The sequence below is a fragment of the Lampetra planeri genome, chromosome 27, assembly GCF_965212315.1.
Source record: "Lampetra planeri chromosome 27, kcLamPlan1.2.h2, whole genome shotgun sequence".
NCBI classification, from domain to species: domain Eukaryota; kingdom Metazoa; phylum Chordata; class Hyperoartia; order Petromyzontiformes; family Petromyzontidae; genus Lampetra; species Lampetra planeri.
In genome coordinates this window covers 2,625,376-2,644,103 of record NC_136133.1, presented here as the reverse complement: position 1 = coordinate 2,644,103, position 18,728 = coordinate 2,625,376, and the positions used below count along the sequence as shown (strand labels likewise).

The 18,728-nt window shown below is 46.9% G+C and overlaps 2 protein-coding genes across 3 annotated transcripts in view; both read left to right on the top strand.

Moving 5' to 3' along the window:
- The first annotated feature begins 206 nt into the window (after positions 1 to 206).
- Positions 207 to 13,893, top strand: ODAD3 (outer dynein arm docking complex subunit 3). 2 transcript variants are annotated; one of them, XM_078607203.1, is made up of 12 exons: positions 207 to 397; positions 2,517 to 2,638; positions 2,968 to 3,045; positions 3,639 to 3,818; positions 5,848 to 6,075; positions 7,877 to 7,993; positions 8,881 to 9,003; positions 9,699 to 9,859; positions 11,125 to 11,281; positions 12,056 to 12,205; positions 12,563 to 12,650; positions 13,367 to 13,893. In XM_078607203.1, the coding sequence occupies exons 1-12, from the start codon at positions 319 to 321 to the stop codon at positions 13,495 to 13,497; spliced, it is 1,614 nt and encodes a 537-aa protein (XP_078463329.1). In that variant the 5' UTR covers positions 207 to 318; the 3' UTR covers positions 13,498 to 13,893. The 2 variants fall into 2 exon arrangements, with proteins under 2 accessions (XP_078463329.1, XP_078463328.1); XM_078607202.1 differs by having other exon boundaries at positions 8,863 to 9,003.
- A 1,455-nt stretch (positions 13,894 to 15,348) lies between these two features.
- Positions 15,349 to 18,728, top strand: part of LOC144728007 (uncharacterized) — a 44,569-nt gene continuing 41,189 nt past the window's right edge. The window contains exon 1 of the mRNA XM_078607199.1: positions 15,349 to 15,452. The gene's annotated coding sequence lies outside the window, so the exon portion shown is untranslated. The remainder of the gene's footprint in view (positions 15,453 to 18,728) is intronic.

Below are 18,728 nucleotides of genomic sequence, written 5' to 3'. Positions count from 1 at the left end.
GTGTAGGGGGGTGGAGGGGATGGAGGGGTGGAGGGAGGGTTGTGGAGGGGGGGTGGAAGGGGGTGGAGGGGTGTGGAGGGAGGGGGGTAGAGGGGGAGGGATGGAGGGAGTGGGGTGCGAAGGGAAGTGGGGTCTGGAGGGAGGGGGTGAAGGGGGGGTGGAGGGAGGGGGAGCTCACAGAGCCCACACTGCGCATGCGCCGTGGTCTCCATAGCGACGGCTGTCAACACAACTCGAGATCAGTAAGCGAATCGATCTGCAAACGACATTCGCAGTCGCTGTTCATGATCGATCGCGTTATAACTTCATTTTTAAAACATGCCGATCGTCAAAGACGTCGTGAAGCCGCCGGTTCACGAGCAAATCAGCGACCTACACAAGAAAATCCAACTCCTAGGTGGGTAAAATCAATAAATACACAAACACTTCAACATTTATCCATAGCTGTCAACCCATACGGTTTATAACCACGTATTCTTGTACAAGGTAATTGAGTTTTCATGTCCATACGGCGTACAGCCGTCTCAATAGGGCAACATTGTGATTGTGTATTTGTGTTTCTCTACTTGTGATGATGGGACTTTGTAAGATAAACGTTGAGATTTCTGAATTGGTCTGTAATAAGCTAAAGTTTCGGGGTTTTTGTTTATTAAATGGAACAAATATACATTACAGCGTTTGTTTTCAACATGAACGTATTGGGATAAATCAAACAAACATCCCCAAATAACCATGACAACCGTTTACTGTACTCCAAACGAATTTAAACTGTTATTTAGCTCCATTGTATAATCGTACACACTTCACTTAAAATATACATTTAGAAGCAGATATACATGCGAACTTTTATTGTGTGCAACTTTGTTGAGTTATCTTTGTTTCAGTCAACACTGCAGTTGGGAATCGTGACAGATGGGGGGCGGATTTGGGGGATGCCCTTCATCCAGCAGTGGATAGGACATGGCTGATGAGGCTGATGATGAAGATAGTGGTGGTGGTGATAACGATTACGATGACACCGATAATAATTTTTGATTTAAAGCTTTCGTGACTGCAGGGATTCATATTCTTGGTTCTTTCGGTAAAGTCATCACGTAGAAGGGAAATAATAAAATAATAAAAATATGAAACAATAAAAAATTCTCACGACGTTTTGACTGCAACACAAGCAATCATCATCAGGTGTGAAATCCACAGAAATAACATTTGAAAAAAGTGCTGAAGTTAGGAAAAAACGCCACTTTTTTCAAATTTTCTTGCTGTGGATTTCACACCTGATGATGATTGCTTGTGTTGCAGTCAAAATGTCGTGATAATTTTTTATTGTTTTATATTTATATTATTTTATTATTTCCCTTCTACGTGACTTTACCGAAAGAACCAAGAATACCAATAATATTCTTTGTTTTTTTCGGTAAAATCACGTAGGTAATTAAATAACGACGTTTCGGGCGCAACACAAGCGTCCGAAACGTCGTGATTTAATTTAGTTGTTTTCATTTATTTAAATTTTTACCTACGTGACTTTACCGAAAAAAACAAAGAATATTATAGGTGTATAATCGTTATCACCACCACTATCTTCATCATCAGCCTCATCAGCCATGACCTATCCACTGCTGGATGAAGGCCTCCCCCAAATCCGCCCCCCATCTGTCACGATTATGAATCCTTGCGGTCACGAAAGATTCAAATCTAGAACCTATAAAATTGTGCCCCCCACCCTATGTTCAGAATGTGTGTTCATAATGGAAGAATCCTATGAACTATAAAGCTCTTTATCACAGATGTCCAGTCAGGGGCAGGCCAGCACGCTCCAACAACAACAATCCTCCCGGTGTCTCACGCAAACACCGTGAGATCAGCTCTTGTGCAGGAGCGAGACACGATTGCTGACCCACTGATGTCACCCGTGGCCACCAACTGAGCTCAGATCTCGCCGAAGTTCACAGCTCAATGCACGATCCACACAGCTCCACCACCAAACACCACCACCACCACCCATCACCACGAAAAACAAGAACGAAATCTGTCGGCGATCCGTGGTGGCTGCTTTCATTAAAAAAAATTTTCTACGAATCCAGCGGGCCAAGTTCGATTCCCGCTCATGGCCAACACCGGTGACGATTATCTGAACCGGTACCTGGGCCTCCCCTAGGTCGAGTCAGCCACAAATGAGCACGTGGTGCGGTGTGTAAACATCGCCACTGGGGAGACAAAGTCGGCCGGGCGTGGTGTTGGCCACACTCACCCCCTCGTGTGCCATTCTGGCCTTAGTAGGTGCTTGCTAACAGCGCTCGTCCCAACGGGTCTGTTCAGTTCAGTTTATTTATTAGGTATAGCCATGTGAGCCATGCGGCTCTTGAATCGGGTGCAACCGCAACAAGCAAAAACATGAACAAGAAACAACTTAAAGTGACTACGCGCAAACATAAAAATCCAGGAAAAAACAGCAAAGTTAAGGCTACACGGGGGAATCTTTGTCTTTGTGTGTGACCGACGGCTGTCGCCCGCAGACGGTGAGCGCAAGGCGTACTACGAGAGCTCTCAGAGCACCATCAAGAAGAACCGAGAGACCATCTCGCACATCCGCCAGGAGAACAAGCAGCTGCACCGCAAGCTGGCCACCTCCATCGCAGTAAACAGGGCCCAAACCCAGACGACACAACGCACGCATATGTCGTCTCAGTGATGACACTCTGAATGATGCATACAAATTTCGATTTAAAGCTTTCGTGACTGCAGGGATTCATCTTCTTGGTTCTTTCGGTAAAGTCACGTAGAAGGGAAATAATAAAATAATAAACATAAAACATAATAAAATACAATTCTCAAGACGTTTCGGCCACAACGCAAGCAGCCGTCCTCAGGTAAAGAACAGGGCTGTCGGAAAGACAGCGCTGTTCGTCATTCAAAAGGGTTTTCACGCGTACGTGAGTAAAGCGGTGCTTTGTCGTCCCATGTCAGGGAGATGAGCAGGTCATCAATGAGGCGTTCCAGAACCACCAGGCGGAGAAGGCGGTCATGAAGAACAAGACGGGCCAGGTGGGTCCAGCCACACTCCACTCTGTGTCTGCCGACACGATCGTGTTGTTGTGCGTGGACGCGCGTCAGCATTGTGCACGTGCACGTGTCACCACCATTTGTTATTTAGACCACCCATCCCATGCAGTACATCTCAAGGCACATATCGAGTCACCAAAGCGGCATTTGAGATAATTACTCAGTAAGGATGTGATTGCAGACCCATTACAATGTTCCAAATCGACACAACATCGGAAATGTACACACCAAAGGAGAATAACCAAAATTGAAAAGGCTAAATTGTGCTCGGGACTACTCTCTTCTTTCCCCACTTAATTTTAGATACATAGTGTCTGAAAATATTTTAATTGTAGCCTTAATTTCCCCGTGTGCGTGTGGAGCGTCAGCATAGTGGTTCGCCTACTGCTCTGAAAAGCCGGCAATCTAGGTTTGATGCCTGGTTCTGGCGCCGGCCAAAGCCAACATCAGTGGCGAGTGATATATAAACCAGTCCTGGGCCTCCCCTCGGTTGTCATGTTCACCCTCTCTCTTTGTCCCTCTCTCTTTCTGCGTCTTTGTGCCTCTGCCCCCTCTATCTCTTGTCCGTCTCTCAGGCGGCAGTGGAGATGCTGGACCAGAGGGTGTGCGAGCGCATTAAGCGTCTCAACGCGATGCACCACGAGGCGGAGCGGCGCGATCGCCGTCTCCAGGAACTGCAGGCTCATCGCGACCTCCTGCAAGCCGAGAGCTCCCGCGAGGAGGCCACGCACTCTGGGAACTCCGAGGAGGCCAAGGTGGCGACGATGTGCACGCCAAAAAACACACAAAAAAACTGAAAAGTAAACTTAAAGTATTTTAGTACAGACAATCGACAGTACAAGAACAATGGGTTCGCATAATGCGCATGCATAAAATACGTTGATTACCATTTCAATAACTCAAACGGAACAAGATACCCATAATCATTTATATGCATTTATTAATCCCCCCCCACTTCGCGCAAGAAAAGCGCATGAGTGTTGTCTCCACATCTACCCCTCTATTTAAGGAACGAAACAGGAGGACTTCTCCACAAACCTGGCTGTCGTCTGATGAAGCTAGTTGTAATTACTGGCGAAATGTCGTACTCAGATTGTAAAGGGTGTGGCTTGGCCCTCGAACACACCGGTTAGTGCTATACTAGTAACGAATTGGCACGTTCTGTTTACGTAACAAACCTTACTAATTGGCTGTGTCGGGTGGTGGCGGGTTTAACGACACATTTATATATTTACGCGATCTAACCCAAAAAAAAGCCTACGTGTTAAACAAACAGAAAGTAGTGTCCCTCGAAATAACGTGAGCGGGTGTAGCACGTCCCACATGGAACGGGTTATTTTTTAATACCAGGGAATGCTTCCAAAGATGAAAAACTGAACAGCACGAGACGCAATGGTGACCTGTCATTAACTGCGTCTCTATGCTGCGCAGAAATGCCACGTGCTGGGCAGTCACAGTTTAGTATTTTACTGTAAAGTAAAACAGGTGGTGGCTGGTCCTGCGGGGCTGCTGAATCTGGGTTCTACCAGTAAAGAATGTTTTTATGCATGTAAATAAAAAAAACATTTACAATACTTGCACGCACATTTCAAGGTTCATACACGGATTTTCTTTTTTCGTTTTACACTTGCTAAAAAGCAATTTTGCAACGGCTGCTTACTCATATGTGAAAACAAGCTAGCCCCGAGTAAACATGTGTAAGATAGGGCTGGCCCCACCACTTGCTGTGAAGTGGTTATCCTGTGCTCTAAATACAGCGGCTCGGGGTCGCTTGAACACTAAAACACTAGCCCTGCCCAAAGAGTGAGTATCCTAGCTCTTAAACTATTTCAAGGTTTAAAAAATGTATTTTACAGGTCAGGCCCACTGAGCTATATAGCGACATGGTCACGAATGATAGCTGTGGCTTATCATGTGGACATTTATAGCAGCCAAATAATCTAAACACATATTTCTAGATGTAGAGGGAACTCCCAATATACAGGCGTCAAGGGTCGGGATCGAACCCACGACCTTCTGCATAACTAGGCGGAGAGGGAGTTAACATCTCGCTACCGCGGCGCCCAATGTCTTTCTGACATTGGCCTTGCCCACTACTTGCCTTAACGCTCCGCACTACTTGGGTCGCCCCACCCCTATTTGGAGTGAAACTTGGAAGCCAGAAAATATTAAACTGGGACTAAATCCAGTTTTTAAGAAATGCTGTGCGACACCGGGACAGTTCTTCTGAAACCAGGATTGGTAGTACTGTCCCGTGGAAGGAAACTGAGTCTCCATTTTTATTCAATCACAAACCTTCCTTGTCATTTCCTCTCCCCACTCCTTTAGTTTTCAGATTCTGAATTTTGAAGGATAACTGCTTCTGAGTTAAGAGGTTAAAGTTGGGTGAGGTTTCAGGGATCAAGTTAGGGTTATGGTTTGGCATAGGGTTAAGGTGTTAGGATTTTGGTTTCAGGTCAGGGGTTTGCATTCTGGATAGCATTTATGGGTTAAACTTAGTATGTGTGTTATGGTTAGGGGTAGTGTTAAGTGGTTAGTGGTTATCTTATCTTATTTTGTAGTTGTCAATATTAACGGTTAGAGGTTGTGGCTTGGGCTATGGGTAGGAATTAATGGTAGAGTTCAAGGTTAGGATTCCGGGGTGCAGGTTAAGTTCATGGTTAGGCTCTACGGTTAGGAACAGAAGTACCCGATGTCGTTGTTCTTGCTCCGCCTCTGCGGGGACGGCAGTCTTTTCTTCTTTATCTCAAACCGCTACTGCCACCTCCGCGGTCCCCGCTGCAGGACCTGCGCATGCTGGAGAACCGACTGGAGAAGGCGCGCATGAAGTGCGCCGAGGCGGAGCGCGTGGCGGGCGTGTACTTACGCATCCGCGGGCACCTGCAGCAGGAGCGCCTCAACTTCCCGACGGTCCTGGACGGCCTCGAGGCCCAGATCCTGCAGCAGCGGCAGCAGTTGGAGCACCTGCAGGCCATGGAGCAGGAGGCGCAGCTTGCGCGAGACACGGCCAAGGTGACAGCTGCACACGTGTGAGAGTGTGCGAGTGTGGGTAGAGCGGTACGTAGCCAACTGTGCTCACCGGAAGTGCGGTAAAAGGACAACAAGCTAAACAGAAAAAGCAGTTCTAAAGAAATTCGTTTTAAATCTAGATTTAAAAGTGCATATGAACCCGGCGATCTGAGTTCGATTCCCGGCCACGGTCAACACCAGTGACGATTTTCTGAACCGGTCCTGGGCCTCCACTGGGTCGACTCGGTCTCCAATGAGTACCTGGTGCACTGTGTTAACATCACCACTGGGGAGACAAAGGCGGCAGGGTGTAGTCCTGGCCACTCACCCCCTCGTGTGCCATTCTGGCCTTCATAGGTGCTCGCTAACAGCGCTGTTAAAGCGAAATGGGGGATATTTGTGAGAGTGTTTTAAGTTCATTTGTGTAACCAGCTGAGAACTCAAGAGACCAGGATAAGTCTCATTTGGAAGAGTGACATGGGCCACGCCAAATTGACAAAAAACAAATAAATAAATAAAATAAACAAATGAGGCAGGTATAAATCGGACCAAAAATAACTGTGAGAATTAAAAACAATTTCACGAATATAAATCAATGTTAAGTAATATATTCCTTGCAACATAATTCGGCTCGCACGGATTATTTTTAGACTTATAGTAAAATTACAATAAACTTACAGAAACATTACACAGATATAGGGTGACTTGTATGAATATATAAACAGAAGGATAGATGTCAAATGCAATTATAAGTGAAGTTATAAAGATTCAACAGCTTTGCATCGAATTGTGAGTTAGTTTGGAGAGTATCAGTTTGTATATATGTGTATAATATATATTCACAGGTTATCCATTTTCTTGAATTGTAATGAGAAGTGTGGCAACGGGAAGTGGCCGGGTACCTCAGAGGTCAGAGCGCCAACCCTGAATCGCTAGGATTCTGATGTTTCAAGGCACCTTGAGACATTAGTGGAAGGCGCCTTATGAATAAATGTAAATTATTATTAAGATATTGGGTTCACATCTGGGTTTTACCGGCTCATTCATTTTAGAAGCAGTGCTTTGGTGTCCGCCTCACTAACACTGGGGGTTGTATCACTCTGTGAGTGTTCTGAATGGATTCTCGTCTTGAGAAAAGACACCCGATAGAAAAATAGGGGTTAAATGAAAGAAAAGACAATAATAATTGGTGTATTGAGTAGTAAGTTTTTACTATTGCACTGAATATCTAATTAGGTATTTGCCAAAATGTTATATCCAAAACAAAATAGCAAATTTTAAGTTGGTTAAATGGGAGGTACCACCCAGCAAATGATTCAGAGGGCTGCAATTACACAACCCAGGATAGTGCCCTCCCTCACATCATTCTCTGACCTCTTGTCAATTTTATCACTGACCTTCTCACCACCCTCCATCACCTAACTCACTATCCTCCCTCACTGACCACTCAGCTAACTAACTTCTCTCCCTCCCATAAGGTCCTACGTAAGGGCCCCACGGTGGCGAGTTGTTATCTCCTTCGCCTGGTATGCAGGACTCATGGGTTCGATCCTGACCCTGACTCCTGTATATCTGGAGTTTGCATGTTCTCCCTGTAGTCGAGTGGATATTTCTCCGGGCCGTCCGTTCTTTCCCTCCACATTTATAAACATGTGTTTCGATTACATGGCTGCTATAAATTTCCCAGCTCACTTATGAAAAGGAGCTAATAGCTCAGCGAGCTTTACCTGGTAAATAACAACATTTGGTCAAGTTGTACTTGTTGTTGCATGTAAAGTGCTGTGCGTGTGACCGGTGACCACAGTTGGAGCTGCAGCAGCAGGAGGAGTCGGTGGCAAAGGAGCGGCGCGAGCGCGAGCGGACGCTCTCCGAGTACAAGCGGCAGGTGGAAGAGCGCACCAGAATGCTGTTCGATCGCAAGGTGAGGGGAGTGGCCCGCTCACGATCCTGGTTCACGTTACACAGGCAAAGACAACGGTGCCCCGTGTAGCGTTAAAATCCTGCTGGGTCAAGTGCAGTTGGCGAGCACCTATGAAGGCTGGACCGGCGGCGTAAGGGGGTTTTGTGTCCAGCTCCACGCACGAGCCACCTTTGTCACACTGCGTCAGATACTCATTTACGGGAAGCAGAGGAGCGGTTAAGATATTCGCCACCAATGTTAAGCATGGCCAGGAATTGTCGTGCAGTATATTAACAAATACACTATCAGTTAGTATTCTACACACAACAAAAACCCTGACTTAGAGTAGCACGAACACTCGCATGACCCTGACAAACCCGTGTTAGCTAGAACTACACTGACACCTGAGGGTAAAGTGGTGGTGTAGTGATTAGCGCACTGCGTTATGAACCCGGCGACCTGAGTTGTACACTTGTACATATGAATATTTATCATATGTGCGTGATCACGAGTGTGTGCATGTGTATGTGTGAATGCGTGTGCATGTGTGTTCACTTCCGTGTGTGTCTGTGTGTGAATGTGTGTGTCCGTGCGGTGTATGCGCACATTTATTATTGTGTGTATGATTGCATTTGTGTGTGATTGCATATGTCAATGCGTGCATTGTGCACGTGCGTGTGTCTGTGCACACGTGTAAATTAGTACATGCTGCGATGTGTCAACATCGCCACTGGGGAGACAAAATGCGGCTGGGCGTAGTGCTGGCCACCCACCCCCTCGTGTGCCGTGTTGGCCTTCATTTGGTGCTGTCGAACAGCACTTGCCCCAACAGTCTGTCAAGGCTATATGGCGGATCTTTTTCTTTGATTTTGTGTGCGTGGCGACCTCAGCGAGCCCTCATCCCGCAGGAGGAGCCGGCATCAGAGACGCAGCGCGCGGCCACGGCCGCCGAGGAGCAGGAGCGCAAGATCAGGTCCTACGAGGAGGCCTTCCAGCGCATCAAGGAGGCGACCGGTGTGTCCGACACAAAGGTACAGCGCCAACGTGATGCTGCGCACCGAGGGGGCACGGCGCCTTCAATACCACAACCAAGACACCACAAAACCAAAACCACAACTCCACAATCACTACACCGCAGCCACGATGGCACTGCACCGGCTACACCACCGCAACAATTTGACTGCACCGCAACAGTGCAAATCTACGTGGTACAACGTGGCACTACACCATAAGGCCACCACCACAGTACCACTACTGTAGCACTGAACCAATAAACCACAACTGCGGCACAAGAGTCATCTCACTGTGCAATGGTACCGCAACTAAGGCCGAACCACAGTGGCACTGCACCACAACACCACCACACCGCAATAATCACTCTGATTAAAAAATGGCTGGATGTTGCTATATCACCTGGACATTGCTGACTGATTCATCTCATTGCTATGCATAATCGGATGTGTTCATCACTGGTCACTGCTGTAATCTTCTTATAAGTCAAAATATCTCATTATTGCATGGGGGTAAGCTGGTGAAAATTTCTTTATCCATGTGCTTATATTCTGTGTCTGTTCTCTCATGGCATCCACCATCTTCCTATCTCGTTTCCCCACATTCTTTCATCGCAAATCATGAAACTTCCATAGTATTCTGCGTAAAGAAAACAAAACAATGCGGAGTCATGATGAGTCTCATCGGCTGCGCGTGCCCATGTGACCGACCGCAGGAGGTGGTCAGCAGGTTCCAGTCGCAGGGCAAGACCCAGGAGGATCTGGAAATGATGAAGAGCTCCAACAAGCGCGAGCTGGCTCGCCTCAAGGAGGAACATGAAAAGCTCAAGCAGGAGTACACGCAGATTAAATACTCGGGCGAGGCCAAGCTGTCGAAGTAAGAGTGTGGGGAAGCAGTTTGCAGAGTGGGAATGGGTTGGAATCTACAAGTTGAAATTTTTTTTTATTTCACCCCCCCACCCCCCCCCCAATTTCATTTAGATTTGTTGTCTACCTTTTGTTATCAGTATCCATTCAGATCTCTCGCAGAGCAGAGCAACCCTTCGTGTTAGAGAGAACGGCCCACTGAAGTGGATATCACAGAGCTATCTCTGAGATCCCTTCAAGTGGCCTCTTGTCCACACACTACAAAGTAGCACTTTTCCACCCCCTCTGCCACTGATAATAATGCTCATCGAATGACAGTGAATCCAATGTATTCATTATCAGAGCTGGAATTTAGAAATGTTATGTTCAGATACAAATTTTAAGATCATGGTTTTTTTTTTGTCGTGATTTTTAACCAGCCTGACACCATCAACCCACTACACTTGAGAACTCGGTTCAATCACAGGTGGTTGAAACCTGGATTTGAACCTAGGATCTCAGTGGTGCCACACTCAGTACAAGTGCAATTTTTGTTCATTATTTGACTCAGTCTGTCACTCTGGGCCGATAAAGTGAGTACCACATTGTGGGAACTCAACAGTGATCCTCCAAATGGGAGACCCAAAAGCCCACCCTGTGAATATGGAATTTCTGACAATTTCCCATGGCCATTGCTCGTTTGAGCAAAAAGACACGGATTCAAATGCACGACTTTAACAGCCCATTACACATGAAAACCTGAATCAAGCTAACAGTCAGGTGGGCCCTTTGGGGTGTTCACCACTTCCTTACTGAGTTAATGTGAAAGCAGAATTGGAAAATATTGATAAAGCCCACACACTAATGGGGACAGCCCTGTAGAGACATGTCTTACACACAAGACGGTCTACATCCAGATTAGTAAATTAATGAAGTTGATGTGCGCTGGATTGCTGCCATGGCTTCGTTAAACTTTCAGAGTTCATAGTGACATCGCGTGGTTGGCATGGGCCCTGGTGCAAGGATGTGAAATAGGACCTCACCTGTCCAATTTCACCCCTCTTTGTAGCCCAGCTTCTGGGCACCTTTGATCCACAGGCCAGGGTCCAGTCACACCATCTGCACAATCGATAGCTATGTCACTGCGCAGTGGCTCACTATGTGGTCCATGGTCCAGTCGTTGGTTCAAGAATTCGCACGTTTGGCTGCTTTTAGAATTTTTCCACTCGTGGATGTCGTGTGTGGATCTGCCCGTGGGGTGTGCCTGATGCCTTCCCCTCTGCGATGTGGTCACAGCGCCGAGCGCCTCCTGCAGGAGCTGGAGCAGCTCGCGCTGGAGGAGGAGAAAAAGCGCGACGTGGCCCGGGAGGAGTTGGAGCGCAGCACGCGTCTCATGAACGGCGTGCGTGCCGGTGTCGAGCACCTCTACGAGAAGCTGCAGCACATCCAGACGGTGCGGCAGGCACTCACATGCACAGTGTGCAACTTCTTTAAGGGTTCATGATGAGGATTTGCATTTATAGGGCATGTAAATAAATATTTCATACCATCCATTCTAATGCCCTGCTGCAGTCTATACAAAGGGGTCCCCTCCAGTGGCAGCTGTGCCTGTGTGGGACAAGGTGAACATGGCACCAGCCTGTAAATGGGTGTTCGTCTGCCAGTAGGTTGCAATGTTGCTCCGTTGTTTTTCACCTGTCCACTCCTGGATGAAGGCAACTGGTTGGTTTTGGGGGCTATTTGACCATACTACACCACACACGGTACTCAGTGCGGGTTGATAAATAGGTGAGGAAGCTCAACATCGGTCCGGATATCGCGCAACACTGATGTTAGCCACGGCCCAGAATCGAACAGACCAATGACCTTTGTTCCATATAATTGGAGGGGTGCAGCACTATCCACTCGCTCTTCCACAGAGAGTGATGTTTGTTATCTGACGGTCAAACTCACGTGTTTAATTTTCAGAGTCCAAATATATCCAAATGGGGTGCAGATCCAAACTTTGTAGGCGTTTTTTTTGTGTACAGTAAATTGTCACTCTCATAGCTTGAATACAGTAAATTTGAGAACCCGGTTTAATCACGGGTAGCAAAAGTCTGGATATAAACCCAGGATCTCAGTGGTACCAGCTGAGCGCTCTGACCTCTGAGCCACGTGGCCACCTCTCTCTTATTCAGTCTTCGTGTTCTCTCATCACACCCTCTCCACGTGCGCGTTTGTGCAGGATGAGGAGCTGCCCGAGGCCGGTTCCTACGATGGAGATGACGGGGTGGTGGCTATGCTGGCCGTAGCCGAGCACAAGCTGCTGGCTCTTAAGAAGGAGCTTGAGGGGCAAGATCTGACCAAGCTCTTGCAGCAAATGGGTGATGAAGAGGTGTGGCGACACCTTGACCACAGCCCTTGCAAACTCTGTGCTCTACCTCTTTTCACATTGAGCCAATATGTTCTGTTTTACATGAAACCCAATATGACAAGTCAAAGTTATAATGTACCCTCTAAACACATCCTAGCACTTTCTGTAAATGATGAGAAACTCAAACTTGAAGACTGGCCCCTGCGAAGGTAATGTGGATTTTTTTCATAACTGATTCAACGACATCAACCACCCCTGAAGCCCATTTGAGCACGGAGACACTTTTTCTTTTTGTCAATTGATGAATTTTACTTGAAAGAAAGAGCTGAGAGAAAAGCATCACCGTATGTGATTGTGTCGTGCAATTTGCGCCTGCAGTTTTACACGAGAATCGAAGGCAACCTTCCGGCGTACAACGTGCGGATTAAACTGCCGTCATCCAAGAAAAAGGCTGACATGTTTGAGGGTATGTCCGCACCCACAGCTTTCCGACTGCGCTCACTCGCTCGCCTATCGCAACGTACTTTGACATTTCCCATCAGCAATTTCCCTTTCCCACCCTTTCCCAGCCCACACCTATTGTTCATAATCATCAATCGTGGTCAATTCACTGCTGGATGAAGGTCTTCTCAAAACACAACCATCTCCCGTGATCACCAATGTAACATTCCACCCAATCACCTGCACACGGATTCCATCGTTGCATCTCCCGGGGGACATCCCCTCTGTGGACGTCCCCATTGGCTGCCACTCCATCGCTATTCTTGACCATCAGCCATCGTCCCTTTTACGATGTGTCCTGTTCAAGTCCACTTACTTTTGTTAACAGTTTTAATCATGTCTTTAACTTGCATATGTTCTCTAAAAAAAAAAATTCTTACACAACCCACTAGCCCTGTCGAACTGGATCCCATATGCCGATAACATCTGACAGTTCACCAGCATTGATGCAAGCCAACCTGACTGCTGATGAGACACTTACGTGTGGGGCTGATCGATTGTAAATCATTGTCTTCTTATCTGTTGTTACTTATATTCTCCACAATGACACATGATTATATAGGACAATTAGAAAGAGTGAGAGGAGAGCCATACTGGACTGGCTCATCAAATAAGGCAGATCATTTTCGAACTGGATGATGATGTTGATAGTGGTGATGCCACATCTCGCCAACTTCACAGATGAAGAGTCGAGTGGCGAGGATGCTACGGAGGTCCTGACCAGGGCCACACTCAAGCGACAGTCCCAGCAGATCATCGAAGCAAAGACGCGGCGCCGCACGCAGGGCCGCAAGAAGAAGGGCAAGCATTGAGGCCACGCCGCTGTGCTTGCCCAGTTGACCGATCAATTGATCGACCAAGTGGGCCCAAGGCTGCGAATGCAGTGTTTCTCGCGATGATTTATGGGAGCTGCTCTGTGGATTACATTTGGATGGAAGACCAGGCTGAGATATAGTCATATGTTTGCAATATTAAAGTTGATTGTGAAACGTAGAAATACATGTTTTAGCATAGCCTGTGAACGTTGTGCCTTTTTCTGCTGTGAGTTACAATGTCAGTAAAACTTTGACATAGAACAGTCATGTTTTAAAATGTATAGTATATAATATATATGGTTTTTAGGTGCCTACACACACCCAAACACGCATGCAGAAATGCATACAGAAACTCTCCTGTCATAAATAAAGAGCCCCCATATGGCCATTTAAGAGACTCTTCGCGAACACTTATTAAGGATGACATGGCACACCGTAAAAAAACTACTACCAAAACACGTAATAAAGGCATTTCCACGCAAAGTAACACACTCAAACAATTACACACACTCGCACGAATAAATTCACACGAAATCAAGCTCACATTCCTTTAAAAAACACATAAACGTACAACTTACCAGCTGAAGCACACGGAGCGATGACGTCATAGTGACCTTGGGGTTGTCTTCCTGGCAGCTGATTGGCTGGAGTATGGGGAGTAAAGAGATAACACCCTAGCAACCGCCGGCATCGTTTGACGCGAATGTGCGTGTGTCGCTTGGAAGTTTGTGGGTGCATCCACACAACATCGTGGATGCATGCCGGGTCTAAGCAAGAACATCTGCTGGACTATACTCACAGTTACTGAACAGCGAATGTGGGCTCATGCCCTTGACACCAGAACCTACTCCGGAGCTGCTTTGGCCACTGACCATTGCCTTGTCATCTGTAAAGATGCACCTGCCATTCTTCCACTGTTTTTGCTAACCGATGAAGGTTGCAATCATCTCTTACAGCTGGGGTTGGCATTATCTCCCCTCTTGATGCTAAGGGGAAATGGGTGAGGTTCAGTACTGTGATGCACTTGCTATGATCCTGACTGACAGATGAGGTGCTCTGGCTAGCTGAGAGAAAATGACAGGCCCAACATCCACCATCCACAACATCCCTCGTCCGAGAATGCATCTGCCAGTATCCAGATATTTCAGTCAACCCATGGAACCTGGGTCTGTCCCGTGGCCTACCAAGGAGTCTTCGACACATTCAAGTGGCTTCGAGGTGCACCTAACTTGGCACCAGCGCTGTGATGCTGTCACCGCCATTTCGTGGCAAATGACGGCTGTTAGCGTTGTGCGCGTGTGGACGTGAATGTCGGTCAAAGGATGTAGTAGTAGTTGGCACAGTAGGGGCACAGGTGATGCATCGGCCAGTCATCTCAGTTGACCCATGGCATCTGGGTCTGTCCCGTGACCTGCCAGCGGGCGTTCGACACTTCACGTGGCCTTGGCGTGCACCTAGCCTGGCACAAGCGTCGTGGTGACGTCACCACCACTTAGTGCCGTATGGCGCTTGTTGCTGTAAAGCGGTTTCTGTTGGTTCTGTAATATTGAATACAAAATTTTAAAAGTAAAATAAAGTAATAAATATGGTGATTTGAAGATTTCGTGACTGCAGGAATCCATACTCTTTGGTTCTTTACGTGACTTTACCGAAAGAACCAAAGAGTAATAAAGATGGTGTTTGGGGTAGCCTTGTTTAAATTCCAGTGCATAACCTGCAGTGATGCTATGATTGACAGGGATGTTTGTGTGAAACGCGACTCGTGTGCGTGGGCGTCTAAATATGAACCCATTTGGGGGCGGGGCATCAGAGCGGGGGCGTGGCGGCAGTGCCCCTTGGGGGCGGGGCATCAGAGCGAGGGCGTGGTGGCAGTGCCCCAGGTAGCATCAGCAGCTGCGCACTTCGTTCACAAACGTGGGGGGCTAGAAGACTCAACTCAGGAGCAGACCCAGGTGAGCGGCTGAGACCCCCCCTCCTCTTGGTGTGGATGTCTGGGGACAGACGTGCTGCTGTCTGCCGTGGAGTCGTGATGTGTGACGGCCCTATTTAGATAACATATGCAAGTTAAAGACGTTGTGTCGTTGGTGGGGGTTGTAGATTGACAAGGGCTGTGGATGTTATGGTCGAGATTTGTGAAGGTGGTGGATGAGCGGCCGTAGGGGAGCTTGTGTTGTCTTGCAAGGGGGTCGTGGTGCTTGTGAAGAGGACGTTCTGCGTTCAGGTGAAACCACAGCAGGATTTAGAAAGTCCTTGACATTGCAATCCTTTAGAAAAGAGCCCTACATTTTAAATATAAATCGGTGTGTTTTCTCAGGTAATATGAATGTTTTAAATAATTAAAGATTAGTATTCATAACAAAAAGATGTGTTGGTCGCCATACCAACCCCAAAAGACTGTCAATATCGATGGAATACAAAAGTTTGGTGTCTCACGTTGGGTGTAGGGCAGAGGCGATTGCGAAATCGCCTCTGCTGCGCCTCTGCTGGGTCAAAGCGAAGGGGATTTCCGAGCGGCCGAGAGCTGTAGCAGCAGCACGTGACGCCTGTAGTGGTGGTAGTACAGCTGTAGTGGTGGTGACAGCTGTAGTGGTGGTGGTACAGCTGTAGTGGTGGTGGCACAGCTGCAGTGGCGGTGGTACAGCTGTAGTGTGACACAGAGGGAGTGTGAGGGCTGTGGTTTATTTTACACGGAATATAGAACGTTGCCCGTAATCGTTTCTTGAAAATAAACTTCCTCCGTGAGGTGGATTGCTATTTAAAAGTTATAGAGTTAAAACTTGTCAAGTTTTTTTTTACATGACATGAAAGCTGTTGTATTTGTAGTGTTGGAAGTATTGACGAATAAACTTCTTTATGAGGCAACACGCTGCTTATTGTCTTTTCTACAAGGTCCCTATTCCGAAGGGTATATCGGTCACTTCACCCGATACCTAGGGAGCTATGGCCTCCGGACTATACGGCTTAACACTGGCTGCCCGTCCCCTCTCGTCCTCCGGCTCGAACCTAGAGGAGGCTATCTGACCCGGACCCCCTGGTCCATGGGTCCTGACCACTGGCCTCACTGAGCTCGGCCCTTAGAAGGGCTCTGGAGCTTGGGTCCAGGGTCCTATCTTCCAGCCCGGTCTTCTGCGTGCAGATAACTGAGCCAGAACTCTGAGCGTTCTGGCTTATATACCGGTTCGTGGCTTGCTCCGCCCTAGCCACGCCCTCTTTCTGGAACCCTCTGGGCCATCCAGGAAGGTGACGTCATTCCCCCGGTTCCCCCCACCCGGGGCCCGAGGGAATGTGTCTCAGGATCCGTTACTGGGATCCGCCGTTGCCCTCTGTGTGACCCCCACGGCATTTGCCCTGGCGAGGTAACGCTGCTGCACCCTATTGACAATCAGTGGTACTGCAGGACTGTTGAATGGTGAGTGACAATCACCCCTACATATTGAAACGCTTATTTTCGTAAAAAATGGCTGTTGATTCATGTTAAGCTGATTAAAATGTTTTAATTTTGTACACACAGGCTGTCAATCCACTTCTGGATGGCCATACTTCACCACACTAACACGAGACATTTTTTTCTAATTCGCTAAGAAACTAAAGATTTTAATAACCCCAATGCATGTGGTGAATACGAGAAGGTGGTCCTTAATAACGTCACGAAGCAATCCTTAAAGAGCCGCAGGTTGTCGACCGCTGAGCTTGAGGGACAGCTATCGATGTAGGATAGCCTTATTTATTTTGTTACTTATAGTCTCCACAACGACGCTAATGCTTTAGTGTGGTGAAGTATGACCATTCAGAAGTGGATTGACAGCCTATATATACACACATGTACGAAATAAAATAATGTATCGGCTTTAATATGAATCAACAGCCCTTTAGTGAGAAAAAAAAATAAACGTTTCAATCAATACAAAGTTTTTCACGTCATGGAAAACAACTTGACACGTTTTAACTCGATAACGTTTTAAATATAAATCCACCTCAAGGAGGAAGTTGATTTTTCAGAAACGATTACAGGTAACGTTCTATCTTTAACTCCACACTGTTATTGAACTTGTGTTGTCTGTTTATATTATTTGGAATCTTGGTCCTTGTGCTGCCCTCTTCTTCTTTAGTGCGAGAGCAAGCAACAAGTACACAAACGCATTTATATAAAAACAAGATTTTGAATGTGATATGAGGCACTCGAGATGCGCCCGATCTCTTCACATCACATACGCTGAGTAGGCTTGAGCCTGGATAGTGAGTGCTTGGGGTGAGTGATCACCAGCAGGCATAGTCGGCATTGTGAGCAGCAGAGGGCAGTGCAAAGATCGAATAATCCATAACCCATGTTTTTTTTGAAAGATCGCGTAGATATATGAATGTGTCGTTAAATCCGCCACCACCCGACACAGCCAATTAGTAAGGTTTGTCAATATGTAAATGTTGTGGCTTGGCTCTCCAACACACCGGTGTGCTGCACTAGTAACGAATTGGCACGTTCTGTTTACGCGACAAACCTTACTAATTGGCTGTGTCGGGTGGTGGCAGGTTTAACGACACATTTATTCACGCGATCTAACCCTAAAAAGCTGTATTATGGATATTGGTCGCGAAAGCCTACGTGTTAAACAGATCAAACAACGTTCTGCACTTCCTCCATGGACCATCGAGCCGCACTGAGCATCGTGGTTAAGTATATCCAAACAACCCCGATGACAAACATGGCGTGGGAGGGAGGCAAGCATTCATCCAGCAGTGGATAGATGAAGGGCTGTACATTATCATCAACTATTTAAAAACTTCTCAAAACTTAAAAACATAACATGTAAAAATGAACAGAAAACTTTGATCATTACCTCATTAATTAAAATTTAAATAAAACCCAACGCGCGGTCGAAAAAAACTTACGCTCGCGCGCCAAGATTCGATTCTTTAAATCGCGCAAAAGAATCGACGGTTGTAGATTTCTTTATAATCGGCCTATTCCCGTTTAATCGATACCACAAACGCTCACCAGATATCGATTCTCGCCAGTCCTCTATGAGGGTTGACCCCACACACTTCATGGTCATTCCCCCCCCCCCCCCCAAAATACAAAAGTCAACTTTTATACTATGAGACATCTCCATTACCAGTGGCAAAATATAGTAATAGGTTTTTACCCTTTCAACTGGTACAAAAACTGACACCATTATACAAGGCATCATGTTTGCAATAACCACAACACAAGCAGTCAAAATGCAACACCA

Bases quoted from the DNA above. Each gene is read 5' to 3' on its own strand.
- ODAD3 (XM_078607202.1), top strand. From the start codon at position 319: ATGCCGATCGTCAAAGACGTCGTGAAGCCGCCGGTTCACGAGCAAATC. The intron at 3,819-5,847 runs GTGGCGACGATG...TCCCCGCTGCAG, and splicing joins GGAACTCCGAGGAGGCCAAG to GACCTGCGCATGCTGGAGAA. The intron at 6,076-7,876 runs GTGACAGCTGCA...CGGTGACCACAG, and splicing joins TTGCGCGAGACACGGCCAAG to TTGGAGCTGCAGCAGCAGGA.